This window comes from Lampetra fluviatilis, chromosome 51 (genome assembly GCF_964198595.1).
Source record: "Lampetra fluviatilis chromosome 51, kcLamFluv1.1, whole genome shotgun sequence".
Classification (NCBI taxonomy): Eukaryota; Metazoa; Chordata; class Hyperoartia; order Petromyzontiformes; family Petromyzontidae; genus Lampetra; species Lampetra fluviatilis.
This window is the reverse complement of record NC_136325.1, coordinates 723,616-740,547: the sequence shown is the minus strand read 5'-3', so window position 1 is coordinate 740,547 and position 16,932 is coordinate 723,616. Positions and strand designations below refer to the sequence as shown.

The 16,932-nt window shown below is 57.8% G+C and overlaps 1 protein-coding gene across 1 annotated transcript in view; it reads right to left on the bottom strand.

Annotated features, from left to right (window-relative positions):
• Nucleotides 1-16,932, bottom strand: part of LOC144948847 (unconventional myosin-XVI-like) — a 181,095-nt gene that overhangs the window by 15,228 nt on the left and 148,935 nt on the right. The window contains exons 28-32 of the mRNA XM_078878499.1: nt 14,698-14,803; nt 4,232-4,328; nt 3,671-3,917; nt 1,159-1,388; nt 483-713 (exon numbers count right to left, since the gene is read on the bottom strand). Of these exons, the coding sequence (XP_078734625.1) occupies nt 483-713; nt 1,159-1,388; nt 3,671-3,917; nt 4,232-4,328; nt 14,698-14,803 (911 nt within the window). The remainder of the gene's footprint in view (nt 1-482; nt 714-1,158; nt 1,389-3,670; nt 3,918-4,231; nt 4,329-14,697; nt 14,804-16,932) is intronic.

Below are 16,932 nucleotides of genomic sequence, written 5' to 3'. Positions count from 1 at the left end.
TGTACACGCGCGACTGTATACGCGTGTGTGAGTGTACAGACGCACACGTACGATCAACAATGCTGCTGGTGGGACAGGAAACGTCGCCTGAACCCTAATCAGAGTCCTGACCCTACTCCTAACCAGATCTCTATCTAAACTATTAAACTAAAACTTTATTTTACCAGGTAAGGCCCACTGAGCTATGTAGCTTTTTTTCAGAAGCGACCTGGCCACCAATGGAAATGTATAGCAGCCACATAATTCGAAACGCGTGACGTTAATCCTAAATGTCGAGGGAAAAACTGTGACCACGGAGAGAGAGAGAGAGACATTCAAACTCCAAATATACAGCAGGCGTCAGGGTCGAGATCCTCCTGTATACCAGGCGAGGTCGTTAACATCTTGTCACTGCAGCGCCCTATCACTAAACATAGCCCTAACTCGAGTAATCACCCGAGTTCTATTCCTTGATCCCGGACCCCTGACACCTGGCCCCTGACCGTTCTCAGCAGGGCTCCTGGCTGGCTCCTCGGGGGCAGAGCCTCCGCTCACGGCCTCCGTCGATTGGCTGAGCCTGGTGCCGGGATCCCTCTTGGGCTTGGGGGGAGGGGCTTGTCTCCTTGGTGACGGGGACCCGCCCCCCTCCTCTGCCCGTCGCCGTGGTAACGGGGACCCACCTCCCTCCTCCGCCCGTCGCCTTGGCATTGGAGATGCTGGGGTGGGCGTGGCCTCTGGGGAGGGGAGGGGAGGGTTCACGTGACTACACACACACGCACGTACAAAGGCAAAGGTCTCTCTATAGCCTACACAGCCTGTTGGGGTGAGTGCTGCTAGCACACACACACTGACCTACAGGCACACAACAACAACCACAACCTCTACTCACCACTCACTGATGACCACCACAGTGCGTGGTGCCCACATGCACACACCATGACCCAACCCTAACCTTTACCATCACCCTGAACTTGGCACTGCCCTTATTCCTCGCTCTAGGCCCAACAATGACTCCAGCCTCATATCTACCCCTGCACCATAACCCTGACCCCTATTAGATCCCTAACTCTGACTCTAACCCGAGCCCGATTTTTTCCCCAACCCGATGCCTTAAATGAGACTCAAACCCTAACAACCGCCCTCCCGGGCCTGGTCTCTGAAGGGGTTAATCCCTCTCACCGCGCTCCTCCCTCTGACACCCTTGCATCATCATCATCGCCTCCTCCTCGTCCCCGTGTTGCCATGGACATGGTTGCCGTGCAACCACGGTCCCCGCTTCGCCATCGCCGCCATCCAACTCTGCGAGTTGCCGCGGCAACGGTTGCCGGGCGACGACGGTCCCCACGTTGTCGGGAAGGGGACCCCATGGGGGCGCCGGCTCTCTAGCGGGGGAGAGCGGAGACGACGCTCTGACGGACAGACGGCCGGGCAGACGGACAGACGGACAAAAGAATGAACGATTTAATGAAGGAGTTTACATACAGATGAATGGACAAACAAGTAAACGGAGAGATGGACACAGACAAACAGTTGGAAGGACAGGTGAATGGATGGATGAATTGTTGGGTGGATGGTTAACTAGACGGATGGACAGTGATGGAGTAAGCGAGCAATGAAGCAGGCGACAGTGCCAGCGAGCAAGTGATATTATAGGCGAGTGAATGAGCGGGTGAGTGATGGAGTGAGTGATGTAGTGGGCGAGTGACTGATGGAGCGAGCGAGTGAGGGAAGGAATGACGGAGCTAGCGAGTGAGAGAGCAAGTGAGTGACAGGGTGAGCAAGTGATGGAGCAAGTGACGGACCGAGTGAGTGATGGATTGAGTGAGTTATGGAGTGAGTTAGAGCGAGTGAGTAATGGAGTGAGTGAAAGAGCAAGTGAGTGACAGAGCAGGTGAGTGACAGAGCAAGCGAGTAATGGAGCGAGTGACAGAGCAAGTGAGTGAGTGATGGAATGAGTGATGGAACGAGTGAGTGAAGGAGCAAGTGACAGAGTGAGTGAGTGATGGAGCGAGTGAGTGGTGGAGCGAATGACAGAGAAAGTGAGTGACAGAGCAAGCGAGTGATGGAGCAAGTGACAGAGAGCGAATGACGGAGCGAGCGAAGTGATTGACAGAGCGAGTAATGGAGTGAGTGAGTGATCGAGTGAGTGATGGAGCGAGTGAGAAAGCGAGTGAGTGAGTGATGGAGCGAGTGAGGGAGTGAGTGAGTGACAGAGCGAGTGAGTGACAGAGCGAGTGACGAAGTGAATGATGGAGCGAGTGAGTCATGGAGCGAGTGAGTGACAGAGCCAGTAACGGAGTGAGTAAGTGAGTAATGGAGCGAGCGAGAGATGGAGCGAGTGAAGGAGCGAGTTAGTGACAGAGCGAGTGACAGAGTGAGAGCGAGCGAGTGACAGAGTGAGTGGAAGAATGAGTGAGTGACAGAGCGAGTGAAGGAGTGAATAAGTGACAGAGCGAGCGAGTGGCGGAGCGAGTGACAGAGTGAGAGCGAGCGAGTGACAGAGTGAGTGGAAGAGTGAGTGAGTGACAGAGCGAGTGAAGGAGTGAGTAAGTGACAGAGCGAGCGAGTGACGGAGCGAGTGACCAAGTGAGTTACGGAGCGAGTGAGTTACAGAGCCAGTAACGGAGTGAGCGAGTGACGGAACGAGTAACGGAATGAGTGAGTGAGTGATGGAGCGAAAGAGTGACGGAGCGAGTGACGGAGCGAGTGAGGAAGTGAATGATGGAGCGAGTGAGTGATAGAGCCAGTAATGGAGTGAGTGAGTGACGGAGCGAGCGAGAGATGGAGCGAGTGACAGAGCGAGTGAGTGACAGAGCGAGTGACAGAGGAAGCAAGTGACAGAGCGAGTGAGTGACAGAGCGAGTGACAAAATGAGTGACAGAGTGAGCGAGTGACAGAGCGAGTGATAAAGCAAATGACAGAGAGTTACAGAGCAAGTGACGGAGTGAGTGAGTGAGTGAGTGACGGAGCAAGTGAGTGACAGAGCGAGCAAGTGACAGAGCGAGTGAGTGGAGCGAGTGATGGAGCGAGTGAGTGATGGAACGAGTGACGGAGCGAGTGAGTGACAGAGCGAGTGAGTGACAGAGCGAGCGAGTGACGGAGCGAGTGACGAAGTGAATGATGGAGAGAGTGAGTGACAGAGCAAGCGAGTGACAGAGTGAGTGACAGAGCGAGCGAGTGGTGGAGTGAGTGAGTGAGTTAGTTACAAAATGAGTGAGTGACTGAGCACATGAGTGATGGAGTGAGTGACGGAGCGAGCGAGCGACAGAGTGAGTGACAGAGCAAGCGAGTGACGAAGCGAGTGACAGAGCGAGTGAGTGACAGAACGAGCGAGTGATGGAGCGAGTAACGAATTGCATGATGGAGCGAGTGAGTGACGGAGTGAGTGAGTGACAGAGCGAGCGAGTAACGGAGTGAGTGACAAAGTGAGTGAGGGACCGAGTGAGTGATGGAGCAAGTGACAGAGTGAATGAGTGATGGATCGAGTGGCGAAGTGAGGAACAGAGTGAGTAACGGAGCGAGTGAGTGACGGAGCGAGCACCTGAGTAAGTGACTGAGCGAGTGACTGAGTGAGTGATGGAGTGAGTGACGGAGTGTGTGAGTGATGGAGCGAGTGGCAGAGCGAGTCACTGAGCGAGTGACTGAGCAAGTGACGGAGCGAGTGAGTGAGGGGGCGAGCGGCGCATCTCACCGCTGCCGCGTCTCCTCCTCGCGGCGCCACCGCTGAAGCTTATCCCGCAGATAGGCGCGGTGCGTCTCGGAGCGCAGGCGGTCACTCTCACGCGCGATGTCTGAGGCGTTCTGGATGACGAGCATGTCGTAGACACGCAGGCACGCGTCCTCCACGCCCGTCACAAACTCGCGTGTCACCACCGCCTCCTGCCGGTGCACGCTCATTGTGCGGCAGCAGCGCCGCCAGCGCACAAATCGGCGCACCGCTGCCAGAACAAGGGGCGGAAGGGGGAGAGCGAGCATGGGTGAGCATGCGTGAGAGTGTGTGAGTGAGCATGAGTGAGTAGGTGAGCATCCGTGAGAGTGAGTGAGCATTCGTAAGAGTGAGTGAGCGTGCGCGAGGGAGTGAACGAACGTGCGTGAGCGAGTGAGCACAAGTGAGCGTGCCTGAGTGAGTGAGTTAGCGAGCGAGTGTGTGTGTGTGCGAGCGAGCGATCGTGCGTGCATGCATGAGTGAGCGTGTGTGAGTGAGTGTGCATGAGTGAGTGAGTGAGCGAGCGTGAGTGAGCGAGTGGTGTACCCTGCTGGCAGATGACGATCTTGCGTCTCAGCTGCAGGCAGAGTGCAGCGAGGTGGTCGCCCTGCCAGTACTTGAGCAGCACGCGCGACACTCCCACCTGGAAGCAGAAACATCATCAGAAACATCATCAGCAACATCATCAGCAGCAACATCAGCATCAGCTGCAACATTAGCAGCAACAGCAGCAACAACAACATCATGATTAACAGCAGCAACATCAACATAACAATAATTTACACGTGTAAAATGGCACATTTCTTCCGTATACCCCAATGCGCCACCTGGTATGGATAGCCAGGAAGTAAACCGAAACAGCAGGGTGCACGGCTTTTCAACACAGAAACATCATCTTGCAACACCATCATCATCAGCAGCAGCACCACCAGCAGCAGCAGCAACAATGGTAGTGGTGGTGCATCGTGATCATCATCATCATCATCAGCAGCAGCAGCAACAACAGTGGTAGTGGTGGTGCATCGTGATCATCATCATCAGCAACAATTGTAGTGGTGGTGCACCATAATCATCAGCAGCAGCAGCAGCAGCAGCAGCAGAACAGTGGTAGTGGTGGTGCATCGTGATCATCATCAGCAGCAGAAGCAACAGTAGTAGTGGTGGTGTGTCTGGGTGTGTGTCTATGTGTGTGTCTTCTGCCCCGAATAGGAGACACACATTGTTCCGACATCGGTGCATCCACACAACATCATGGATGTGTAAAGGAGAGCCGACACAAGATTGCAGGGGTCTCGTCCTTTAATCCTTTTCTTCCATCCACACCTGTCCCCAGCCGTCCCAATATCGTTCCCGCCAAAGGCCCCCTCTTCCCGCCCGTTCTCTCCTTATATCTCCTCGATCACCCCTCCCACTAACCCCCCTATTGGTGGGAATCCTTCCCCTGACACCCCTACATCACCCCCCCCCCCCCCCCGGAGAAAAAATAACCGTCCTCGGTTCTGCCTCCCCCATGGACCATTTAAGTCTGCCCATGCCTCCCACCACTGACAGTGACGACAGCCATTAACCCCCCCACAACCATACAATGCAATATAACACAACAAAATCAATTGCGCGGCCTGCCCGGGTCTCCAGCCAGCGTCCCATAACAGCCCGGACATCCACAGGCAGCAGATGACCGTGGCGGCCCCCTCCTTCGAAGGCCCTCTCGTCGTGGTGCCTGGTTCGGTGGTGCCGGTGTCGCCTTGCCTGGCGCCGCTGTCTCTCCGGCCCCCGCTCGTGCCGCCGCTCCGTCAGGCCTCATATGGGGTGCTGTAGGTGACAAGGGAACACAGGGCACCGAACCCCCTGCCGGTCGGCGCGTGGTGGTCGGCGACCTTGGCCTGGGTAGGGATGATGATGATGTTGGCAGTGATGTTGGTGAAGATGACGGTGGAGAGATGTATGGCTTAAGGCGGGTGGGGTGTACAAACCATCGTCGCTTACCCAGTTGGACCTGGACGCACTGCGGTCGGAGTGCTTTAATGACCTCGACCGGCCCTTTCCAGGGTCGGTGCAGCTTTGGTGAGAGGCCAACCGGCACCTGAGGACAGTGTAGCCATGCATGGTCCCCGACTTCAAAGGGCTTGGCTGTCACTGTCCTCTCCCGTATCCGTACATTACTCTCTTGGCTCGTGGCCGATGCGGCCTCGGCTGCTTGGCGGGCCTCTCTCAAATAAATGAGGGAGGTCTTTAGTGCCTTCGGCCATGCGTCAGCTCTTGCGGGAATGTCCGTCAGCTGCACCTCAATAGGCGGAACGGGATCCCGTCCGTACATCAGGAAAAACGGCGAGAACCCCGTCGCCGCGTGCGGGGCTACCCTGTACGCCGCTAAGACCGATGGAATGTGGAGGTCCCAGTTGGAATGGTTTTCGTCCACCACTTGGGACAGCATGGCCGCTATGGTGCGGTTAAGCCGCTCTACCATCTCATCGGTCTGGGGATGATACGGAGATGTTCGGACCTTTTTAGTGCCCAGGATAGAGCAGACATCCTTCAATAGCTGTGAGGAGAAATTCCTGCCCTGATCCGTGAGCAACCGTTCCGGTGCCCCCTTATCAAGGACATAGCCTCCCACGAAGGCATCGGCGATGGTCTGTGCCGTTTGGTCCGGGAGAGCCCACGCCATCGGCCACCTCGTGCAGTACTCGACTCCGACCAACAGGTATTTATTTCCCCGTGGCGTGACCGGCAGTGGTCCCAGGATGTCCAACGCAACCAATTCGTTGACCCTGGTCACCGTGATGGGCTGTAGGGGCGCCCGGCTTACCCGGGGTGGCGGCTTTCGCCGCGCACATTCGACGCAGGTAGCGACCCATCGATGCACGTCAGCGGTCATACCTGGCCAAAAGTACCGACCCTGTAATGTGTACAGTGTCTTCTGCCCCGCCAGGTGCAGCAGCTGGCGGCCGTGTACGTCCATAACCAATTGTTGACGCAGCGACTCCGAAACTACCAGGCATCGTCGGCGCCCTGTCGGGTCCCATCGCATGAGGAGGTCCTCCCATACGATGTACTCCTCCCCCCCTGCCTCTGCTGAGGCACGTAGCATTCGCAGTGGGGCTTCCTCCAGCTGTAGCCATCGCCAATCGTCCAAGGTCAGCCCCAGGTCGTGGTCAGTCAGCTGGACCTCACCCTGTGCGTCCTCCGCCGTGCGTACGGGAGCGATGACTGTCCCCTCCGGCCTCGCCTCCTTGCAGCGTGCCCCGCCTGTGGTGCATGCACAAGGGCCCTGGGGCGCCAGTCGGGACAATGCGTCTGCGTTGGCATGTCTGGTCCCTTTGCGATGCACTACTTGGTACCTGTACTCCTGCAGGCGCTCTATCCATCTGGCCATCTGGCCCAAAGGCTGGTCGATGCGCAGCGAATACTGCAAGGCCGCGTGGTCAGTGCGGACCGTAAATTTGCGACCATACAGGTAGGGTGGGAATTGCTGCACGAAGTGAACGACTGCCAGGAGTTCCCTACGTGTGACGCAGTAGCGCTGCTCCGCTGATGAAAGCACGCGACTACCGTAGGCGATAACCACCTCCCGACCCTGCTGGACTTGCGACAAAACACTGCCGATGCCCACATCGCTGGCGTCCGTGTCCAGGATAAAGGGGAGGCCAAAATCCGGAAAGGCCAATGGCGGTGCATCTGTCAGACGTGAGCGCAGCTGCTGGAATGCCTCTTCCTCCAGAGGGCCCCAATAAAACCTCTGGTTCTTCGCCGTCAACACGTCCAAGGGCTTGGCAATGGTTGCGAAGTTGGGTACAAACCGGCGGTAGTAAGAAACGAAACCCACGAAACGGCGTACCTCTGGAACCGTTGTGGGAACAGCCCAGGCCCTCACGCAGGCCGTCTTTTCCGGGTCTATAGCCACTCCAGACTCACTGACGACGTGGCCCAAGTAGCGTACGGACGACCGCATAAGGTGGCACTTCGACGGCTTGAGCTTCAAGTTCGCGTTCCGGACCTGCAGGAATACCTGACGTAATCGGTCAATGTGTTCCTTGAATGATCGGCTGAAGACAATGACGTCATCCAGGTAGATGAGGCACATTTCCCATTGGAGGCCTGCTAAGGCCAACTCCATTATGCGTTGGAACGTCGCCGGCGCAGTCTGGAGGCCCATAGGCAGGCAGTTGAACTCGAACAGGCCCTGTGGTGTCCGGAACGCTGTTTTAGGCTGGGAGTCCACGTCTAGTTGGACCTGCCAGAACCCGGACAATAAATCCAGCGTACTGAAAAATTTTGCTCCCGCCAGTGCATCCAATGAGTCGTCAATACGTGGTAGGGGATATGCGTTGGCCAGCGTGACGGCATTGAGGTGTCGGAAGTCCACACAGAATCTCAGTGACCCATCTGACTTCTTGACTAGGACCACCAGTGCCCCCCAGGGACTCGAGGATGGAGAAATTATGTCGGCCCGCAGCATCTCCTGCACCACTTGTTGAATGTGCCCTTTTTCCATTGGGCTCATTCTACATGTGTTTTGGCGCAGGGGTGCGGCATCTCCCGTGTTAATGTGGTGCTGGGACAAATTTGTGCGCCCTAGGTCGAACGGTCCCCGGCTGAACACGTCCGAGAACTCATGCAATAACGAGTGCAGCTACTGTTTCTGGTCGGGCGGCAATCCCGGCTCAGGCCCCGCCAGCTGGTCCATCCACAATTCGGCCCCTCTGTCCTCGGACTGGCTGATGCTGCCTACAAGCTCGGGCTCTGTCCCTTGGGCGCCTAGTGACAAGGGACTAACGTGGGCCAGAACTGTTCCCTCCTGCACCGTCGCTGTTCTATCGGAGGTGTTCAGCACCTGAATGAACAGATGCTGGTTCCTCTGTACAATAGTTTCGGCTCCCACCAGCGCATGGCGATCCATGGCAGCTGACGCCGGAGACACCAGGATGGGTGAGTCTGGTCGGGCTGTCACGAGGGGGGACCGATATTGCAGCGGAATCAGCATCTGGGCTGCCGGGGGAATGGAGACAGACTTACTGACCAGAGCCTGCACGTAGGGTACACCCCGGCTGGCCCCCTCCGCCTTTAGGAAATGGAGATGCGTTCCCTGGACTTCGACCCGCCCATTGGCCAGATCGATTTTCATTGGCATCCACCTCAGAAAGTCCGTCCCCAACAGGCAGGGTACGGGCAACGTTGCGGAGACAAGGATGGGTCCTGCTACCGAAAGCTGCCCAATCTGTATCGGGGCTTCAACCTGGCCCAGGAAGCCCATGCTGCCTCCATTTGCTGCAATGAACGTTGTCTTGACGGGGACTAAAGGTCGGATTTTATCCGGCAGCATCTCATGCATGGTGCTCGAGATGATCGTGGCTGATGCCCCCGTATCCACCAAGACACTCCCGCGATTTCACCGACCAGGACCGAGGTTCCTGACGTGGCCGCTACCACCCGCCTTGCCAGCTTCCTCCATTGTGTGGCTGAGTCCGGCCACTGACCAGGCGGCGTCTCGTTATCCTGTGGTGCATGGTGAGATGATGGGGGATGGATGTGAATGGACCGAAGATGGGGTTCCTCCCTTTGGAGTGCGTCGCAGCAGGGTGAGCGCGCCCTTTGTTACATAGTGTGGGCTTCCCCCTGGGTTGCGGGCTGGGCTCTCTATGTGGTGCAAATTGCCCCCCCTTGGTGATGTAGGGTGGGCCCCCTTGTGGTGTGGGGGGGGGGCCCCCCCATTGTAGGGGGCGGTGGGGACTGGGGGGTGGGCCTTCCCGTGAGCCCCTCCCTTCTCCCCTCCCTTTCCTTTGTCACGGGGGCGTGGTCCCCCTGGTTCCGTCTCGCTCCGCCGCAAAGCGGTGGTGAGGCGGGCCGTGGAACTGCTCCAGGGCGCAATGTCAATTTTGTGTGCCGCCTCAGCACACGGGCCGTTGCCCCTGGCAACTCGCCGGCGTTGCAGGTAACTGGTGACGTCACGCCCACCCGCAACGTCACGCCCGCCCGCGAAACCACGCCCGCCCGCGACATCACGCCCGCCCGCGAAACCACGCCCGCCCGCGAAACCACGCCCGCCCGCGACGTCACGCCCGCCCGCGATGCCACGCCCGGCATCGACGTCATTGCCGGCCGCGACGCCACCCCCGGCCGCGACGTCGCTTCCGCCCGCGACGTCACCTCCGCCCGCGAGGTCACGTCCGCCCGCGACGTCACCTCCGCCCGCGACGTCACCTCCGCCCGCGACGTCACCTCCGCCCGCGACGTCACCTCCGCCCGCGACGTCCCTCCCGGCCTCGGCGCGACTCCCGGTGCGGTCCCCGGCCTCGGCGCGATCCCCGACACGGTCCCCGGCCTCGGCGCGATCCCCGGTGCGGTCCACGGCCCCGGCGCAATTCCCGGCGCGATCCGCGACACCACTTTCGGCCGCGACGTCACTTCCGGATGCAACGTCACGTCCGTTCACGACGCCACTCCGGGTCGCGACGCCACTTCTGGTCGGGACACGATCACAGGCCCCGGCGCTATCCCCGGCGCGATCCCCTTCCCCCGACCAGGACAGTGGGGACCGGGAAACGACTCCGCCGGCGCCCACCCCGAGGAGACTCCAGGTGAGTTCGCGGCGTCGGAATTGTAATTGCTCGGCCCGACCGAGAGGACGGGCGGGACGGCGTCACTCGCCTGGATCCTGTCGGCGATCGGCCCCGGCGGGTTCCAGGTGACGTTGGCGGCCTCCAGCTCCGTGCGGCACCCCCTCGCCACATGCCCCTCTCGACCACAACGGTGGCAGACCCACGGGGCGTTCTGTCGGGGGGGCTCAGCGCGATGTTGTAGAGGCAGCTGCCAGCGACGCGGCGGCTGGTCGCGCCCCTTGTCCCTCTGCTCCGCCAGTCCCTGGATCGCCGCGTACACCTCCCGCAGTGATGGCTCTGGCTCAGACGTCGGGGGTCCGTTCCCAGCTGCCCCCCAGGCAGCCTGTGGCGACGGTGCAGGTTCGGCGGTTGGTGTCGCTGGACCCAGTAGCGCCGCGGCAACGGCTCGGCTGTTCCCCCCCGCCGTGCCAGCCACCCGTCCCACGGGTGGCGCCCGGCCCATGACCTGCTCGTGGGCTTGGATGGTCCGGGCAGCCCACAGCGAGGTGCGTTCCTCCAGCGTCACCACGGGCATTACAACGCCGGCGCGGCAAGCGTAGGCGATGAGGTGCTCGACCACGAGGTCCTCGAGCGCTTCTTCAGCCAGGCGTGGGAAAGATCTCCTCGCCAACACGAGCAGCGCACCCCTGTAGGCTAAAGGGGATTCCTTAGCCCCTCGCTGGCGATCCTGGAATCGTTTAAAGGCTCCTTCCGCAGGGAAATAGATCTCCCCCAAAGCCTCATAGGCTGCCTGTAGCATGGACTTGCTGTGCGAGGGAAGGGAGGTGTAAGAGGAGAGTGCTTCTTCGCCCAGAACGGATGGCAGCGCTCATAGTGCCTCTTTGTCTGTCCACTCGAGAGCGTGGAAGGCAGCCTCGAATCGGCGGACAACCCCTCCCAATCTTCTTCCTCAGCCACGAACTTGTCGACGAGCCCGAGCCGACGCGGCCGTCCTGCCACCTGCTCTCCGTGTTGGGTGTTTAGCCCTCGGGGTTTTGGCGGGAGCGGCGGCGGCTGGCGTGACGAGGTTGGTTGCGGCTCCTGCCTGGCTGGCTGGTCGGCCTCCGGGTCCCGTGGCCTCTCCTCCCGTAGTACGCGTGGGGGTGGAGGTCCCGGTGCTGGCGGGCCCCCCATAGGGAGCCTCTGCAGTAGCTCCTGGAGTGCCCTCTCCACGCGGGCCATGCGGTCCTCCATGGGGTCCTCCAGGCGATCCTGGCCCCCTGCTGCTGCTTCTGATAGCAGGCCCCCTTGTTGCCCGGGATGGGAAGGATCCCCGGCCCCTGCTTCCTATTCCCTTGGCTCTTTTCCGCGGGGATTCTTCTTTGTAGCCATTGTAATCCCACCGCTGCCACCAGATATAAAGGAAAGCCGACACAAGATTGCAGGGGTCTCGTCCTTTAATCCTTTTCTTCCATCCACACCTGTCCCCAGCTGTCCCAATATCGTTCCCGCCAAAGGCCCCCTCTTCCCGCCCGTTCTCTCCTTATATCTCCTCGATCACCCCTCCCACTAACCCCCCTATTGGTGGGAATCCTTCCCCTGACAACCCTACAGATGCATGCCGGGTCCAAGAAAGAACATCTGCTAGACTACGTAGTGACGGACCAGCAGATGCGAGCCCATGTCCTTGACACCAGGACCTACCGTGGAGGTGATCTGCCCTCTGACCATCGACTTGTCATCTGTAAGATGCGCCTGCCATTCTTCCACTCCGGTGGTGGGTGTACACCCAGGATCCCATTCTAACCGAAGGTGGCCTGGTCTCAGCTAGCTAATGGAAGTTGCAAGCGAGAATTTAATCATCGCTTGCGGCTGGGGTTGGCATCGTCTCCCACTCCTCCTGATGTTGAGGGTAAATGGGCGAGGTTTAGGACTGTGACTCATGCAGCTGCAATGGCTGCTTTGGGTACGCGGTCCAGACCTCCCCAGACACCCTGGCTGACAGAGGAGGTGCTCATGATGGTTTAGAAAAAGCGACAAGCCCACTCTAATAATCTACAGCATCCCACGTCAGAGAATGAGGAGGCTTACTGCAGCCTTCACTCGGAAGTTCGGAGAGCCGTGAGGCACTGCAAGGTTGGGTGGTGGTCGTGGGTTGCTGAGGAGATGGAGTCTACCTCAATTGCCCGCGATCACAAATCCCTATTTAACTCCATCAAAAAAGTAACCTGCAGCGCCACACCATCATTAGGGGAAAGAATGGTGGTCCAATCTACGACCCCCAGGAACAGGTTTGCAGATTTGCTGAGCATTTCTGTGAGGTCCTGAGGGAGGAGGAATCCCTCAGTCTGGAAAACATAATGGGACAAAGTGGGAGGAGGAAGTCACCCCCTGTGAGTGGCTGGCTGAGGTGCCATCCGTTGAGGAAGTACTGAAGGCAATCCAGAGTCTGAGACGAAGAAAGGCACCAGGCAGATATGATCTCCCGAGCAACATGCTGAGCGAGGGTGGCGTTTGTACGCAGGCTGTCCTACATGACATCAGAACAACAGGGCTACTGGATGGGTTCAGCAGGGTTGGAAGGATGCCCTGGTGGTCCCCCCCTTTAAGAAGGGGGACCGCACAGACTGTAACAACTACAGGGGCATCTCACTCCTCAGTGTGCCGGGAAAGGTCCTGGCAAGGATTATTCAACATCGCCTTGCTAGGCACACTGAGGAGAGGCTTGGGGAGCCCGAATGCGGTTTCAGGAAAGGGCGGTCCGGCACAGATGCCAGATTTTCTGTCCGGCTGCTACAGCAGAGGTGTAGAGAAGTCCAACACGACCTACATATCTGCTTTATTTACCTGGTCAAGGCCTATGATACCATCAGTAGACCTGGGCTCTTGGTTGTTCTTTGTGCTTTCGGAGTCCCTGACCCTCTGCTCACACTCATTAAGGACCTTCATGATGGTGAGCAGGCCCGGGTAAAACTACGTGGCCGGGAGTCAGAGCCATTCCCTGTACACCTTGGGGTGCGACAGGGATGTCCTCTGGCTCAAACATTATTTAACATCTATTTCGACCACGTAGTTCTTGAAGCCTTCAGTAGCTGTACCAGAGGAATTTCCATCTGGTACAGATACAATGGGAGGCTGATCGATGCCCGGGTGCGGTCAAGGAATGGCTCCCTATTGGTCAACCACGTTATGTATGCCGACGACCTGGTAATTGCGGCTCACTCAGAGGAGGAGTTGGAGGCCCTGCTGCTGAAACTGGAGTGTACCATCAGCCCCACCAAAACTAAGCACCTGCCTGGGTATTTTGTACCATCGGGCACTCCACCCCCACAACTCCCAATCGGTGATGGGGCAGTTGTGGAGAGAGTGGAGAGTTTCCTATACCTGGGCAGTGTGCTCATGACCGGCTCCGGTTTACCAGCAGAGGTCTCACTCTGAATCAGTCGAGTGGAATAATCTTTTCATCGGTTGCGTAACACTGTGTGGAAGCTACCTGGTCTGTCACTCCGCACGAAGCTTCGGGTCTTCTCGGCCACAGTCATTCCCTCCCTTCTCTACGCTTGCGAAACGTGGACCCCCTTAAATGGAACATCTCCGCCGGTTAGAAACATTTAGGCTAGCCTGCCTACGATCAATCCTGGGTTTAACCAGGCTGGATTGTGTGAGGAGCTCACAAATCCTCATGAGCTCCTCCGGCAGGCAAGGCTGCATTGGCTGTGTCATGTAGCCCGCATGCCAAAAGAGCTTTTGTTCGGCCGGATCGAGGGGGCTAAATGGGCGCGGCACGGGCTAGAGAAGAGATGGAGTGATGTGGTACAGGAGGATGTAGAGCTGAGTGGACTTGCCGATGACTGGTATCAGTGGTGTCAAGATCGGCCTCTGTGGAGGAGGCTCGTGAAGGACACTACTGGGCAGTTGGAGGCAGTTGCCCTCCAACAACAACAGAGGGCGGAGGAATGACGCTTACAACAACGAGCAGAGCGCCGGGTGGCTAAAGCACAGCAAGTTGGCACAGTAGGGGGCACAGGTGGTGCATCAGCCAGTCATCTCAGTAATTTCAGTCAGTCGACCCGTGGCACCTGGGTCTGCCCCGTAGCCTCTTGCCAGCAGACGTTCGACACATGTGACCTCAAGGTGCACATAGCCTGGCACAAGCGTCGTGGTGACGTCACTGCCACTTAGTGGCGAATGTCGGTTGTTGTTGTGTGTGTGTATCTGGGTGTGTCTGGGTGTGTGTCTGGGTGTGTGTCTGGGTGTGTATCTTGGTGTGAGAATGTCTAGGTGTGTGTCTGGGTGTGTGTCTGGGTGTGTGTCTGGTTGAGTTTCTGGCAGTGCGTCAGGGTGTGCGTCAGGGTGTGCGTCAGGGTGTGCGTCAGGGTGTGCGTCAGGGTGTGCGTCAGGGTGTGCGTCAGGGTGTGCGTCAGGGTGTGCGTCAGGGTGTGCGTCAGGGTGTGCGTCAGTGTGCCCCCATACCTGCCAGCCCTGAAGCTTTGCCACCTGTAGCACTGCCTGGCACGCGTCAGCGTCTCGCTGCCCGGGTCTCCGTGCACTCCACACCAGTGCCGTCAGCTCGGCGTACCTGCTCGCACACACACAGACAAAGGTCCCTCACCGTGAAGCCTTCACCCGCCATCGGGGTAAGTGCCATTAGCGAGCAGAAACTGTGAAGGCCAGCACGGTGCACGAGGAGGTGGGTGGTCAGCACCACGCCCGGCCATCTTTGTCTCCCCAGTGGCGATGATTTATTCACATTCACAGCAGCGCACCAGGTACTCATTTAAAACTGCGTGCTGTGCTAGTAACTATTTGGCACGTTTTTGTTTACGTGATAAACCTTACTAAATTGGCCGTGTCAGGTGGTGGCGGGTTTAGCGACACATTCATATTTACGCGATCTAACCCAAATAAACTCCATTACGGGTTGAACTAAACTATTTTATGTTACCAGGTGAAGCACACTGAGATTTTTAGAAGCGACCTGGCTATCAAGTGGCTTATCACGTAGACATTTTGAGCAGCAGCCAAATACTGTAAATGCATGATTCTAAATGTGGAAGGAAAAACCGGAGGACCCAGAGAAAAATCCACGCGACCACTGAGAAAACACGCAAACTCCAAATATACAGCAGGCATCGTAAGGGTCGGGATCGAACCCACGACCTCCTGTATACCAGGCGAGGTTGTTAACATCTCACAGCCACAGCGGCGCCCTTTAAGGTTGAGTCGTCTAGAATAAGAACCTCACTGGAAACCCAAGCATCACGCCTCCTGGGTATGACGTTCGTCCTCTAAGACACTGGTGGTGGTGGCGCACCCATCAACCGCATCAGAACATCAGCAGGCCGATGCGCACATCTCATCTCTTTATAAATGGTCGTTGTGTGTGGTTTGTTGTCCTTCCCCCGTGCCTCCGGTGAGTGCAGTTGGCTACATACGTTGCCGAAAGAATTTCAATGTACATACACACAAACTCATTCATACGTGGAAAATAAACGACATAAGCCAGTCGTGCAATTGTGGCCATGCAACACAAATGAGTAACCAAGTGTAATACCGTTGAGGACTCTTGGACACCCGGGGTTGAGGCACACGTATTTATTCCGCAACAGTTGTCACAACCGCGGACATACAATACTGGAGGGGGTATCGGCCCCCTCACACCGGCTAGCTGGGAATACACTGCTAGCTATCTCTGACCTACCTCCTAGTCCTCCACTAACGGGCTAGGGGAGGCTGTCTGGCCCGACACTGGTAAGTCGGGCTACGGTACCTGGAGTCCCAGAGCACTAGCTCTGGTTCTCGGGACCACGCTGCTGGCTCGGTCCTGCGCGGCCCTGACAAGGGCGGCGTCCCAGGGGAGTCCAGGGCTCTAGCTAGACGATCTTCGGTCTTCACTGGTTTAGCTTTAACATTCTGCCCCGAGCCCTCTGACACATCCCCCTTTATACTCAACCCCCGCTGAGGGGTGGGGCCCCGGGCTGCCTGGTGCGGACGTCGTTGAGAGCACCCCCCCCGTGCACTCACGTAGCCCCGCCCACTGTGTTTGTTTCCCATAAGCTGCCATGCATAACGGCTCTCTCTCTAACACCCCTACATCACCCCCCCCCCCCCGCATAGCTTGCAGCCGTCCCGGCTGCCAACATACAAAAAAAACGACAATAAAAGCGCATTTACCCCCTGACCGCGCGTGTGCCTCACTATTTTTCAACAATAACAAGAACAACACAACAAGAACGCAACAGCAAGAAGAGAAAACAACCCGACGCACCCCCGATTAAATACGAATTCCGTAAAAACAGTCTATACACAATTTGCAGGGAACCCACCACACACACAACACGCAATGAACACAACCTATGTACACATCTTCCGGCCTCACAACAGTCTGCGCATTTTAGCGCGTGTCCGTGCAGCGGGCCCCTCACATGGGGTAACCCCGGGTGGTGGACCGTCAGGTGGCAACTGTCCGTCTCGGAGTGAGTCCTCATCCGACGCCGCGTGACCCTTGGCATCCCCAGGAGGGGTGATCGGGTGTGAGCCCGTCATTCCTGATGCACCTGGAGGTGGGACAGCCGGCAAGGCATTAGGTGAGTGCGACGGAGACGGACCCAGTGAGTCGTTCGACCCCCCACATGTTTGGCCACGCGTGTGTGAAGTGGGGATGTGTACCGCAACGAAGGGTTTTAATCTAGAGGGGTGGACGAACCA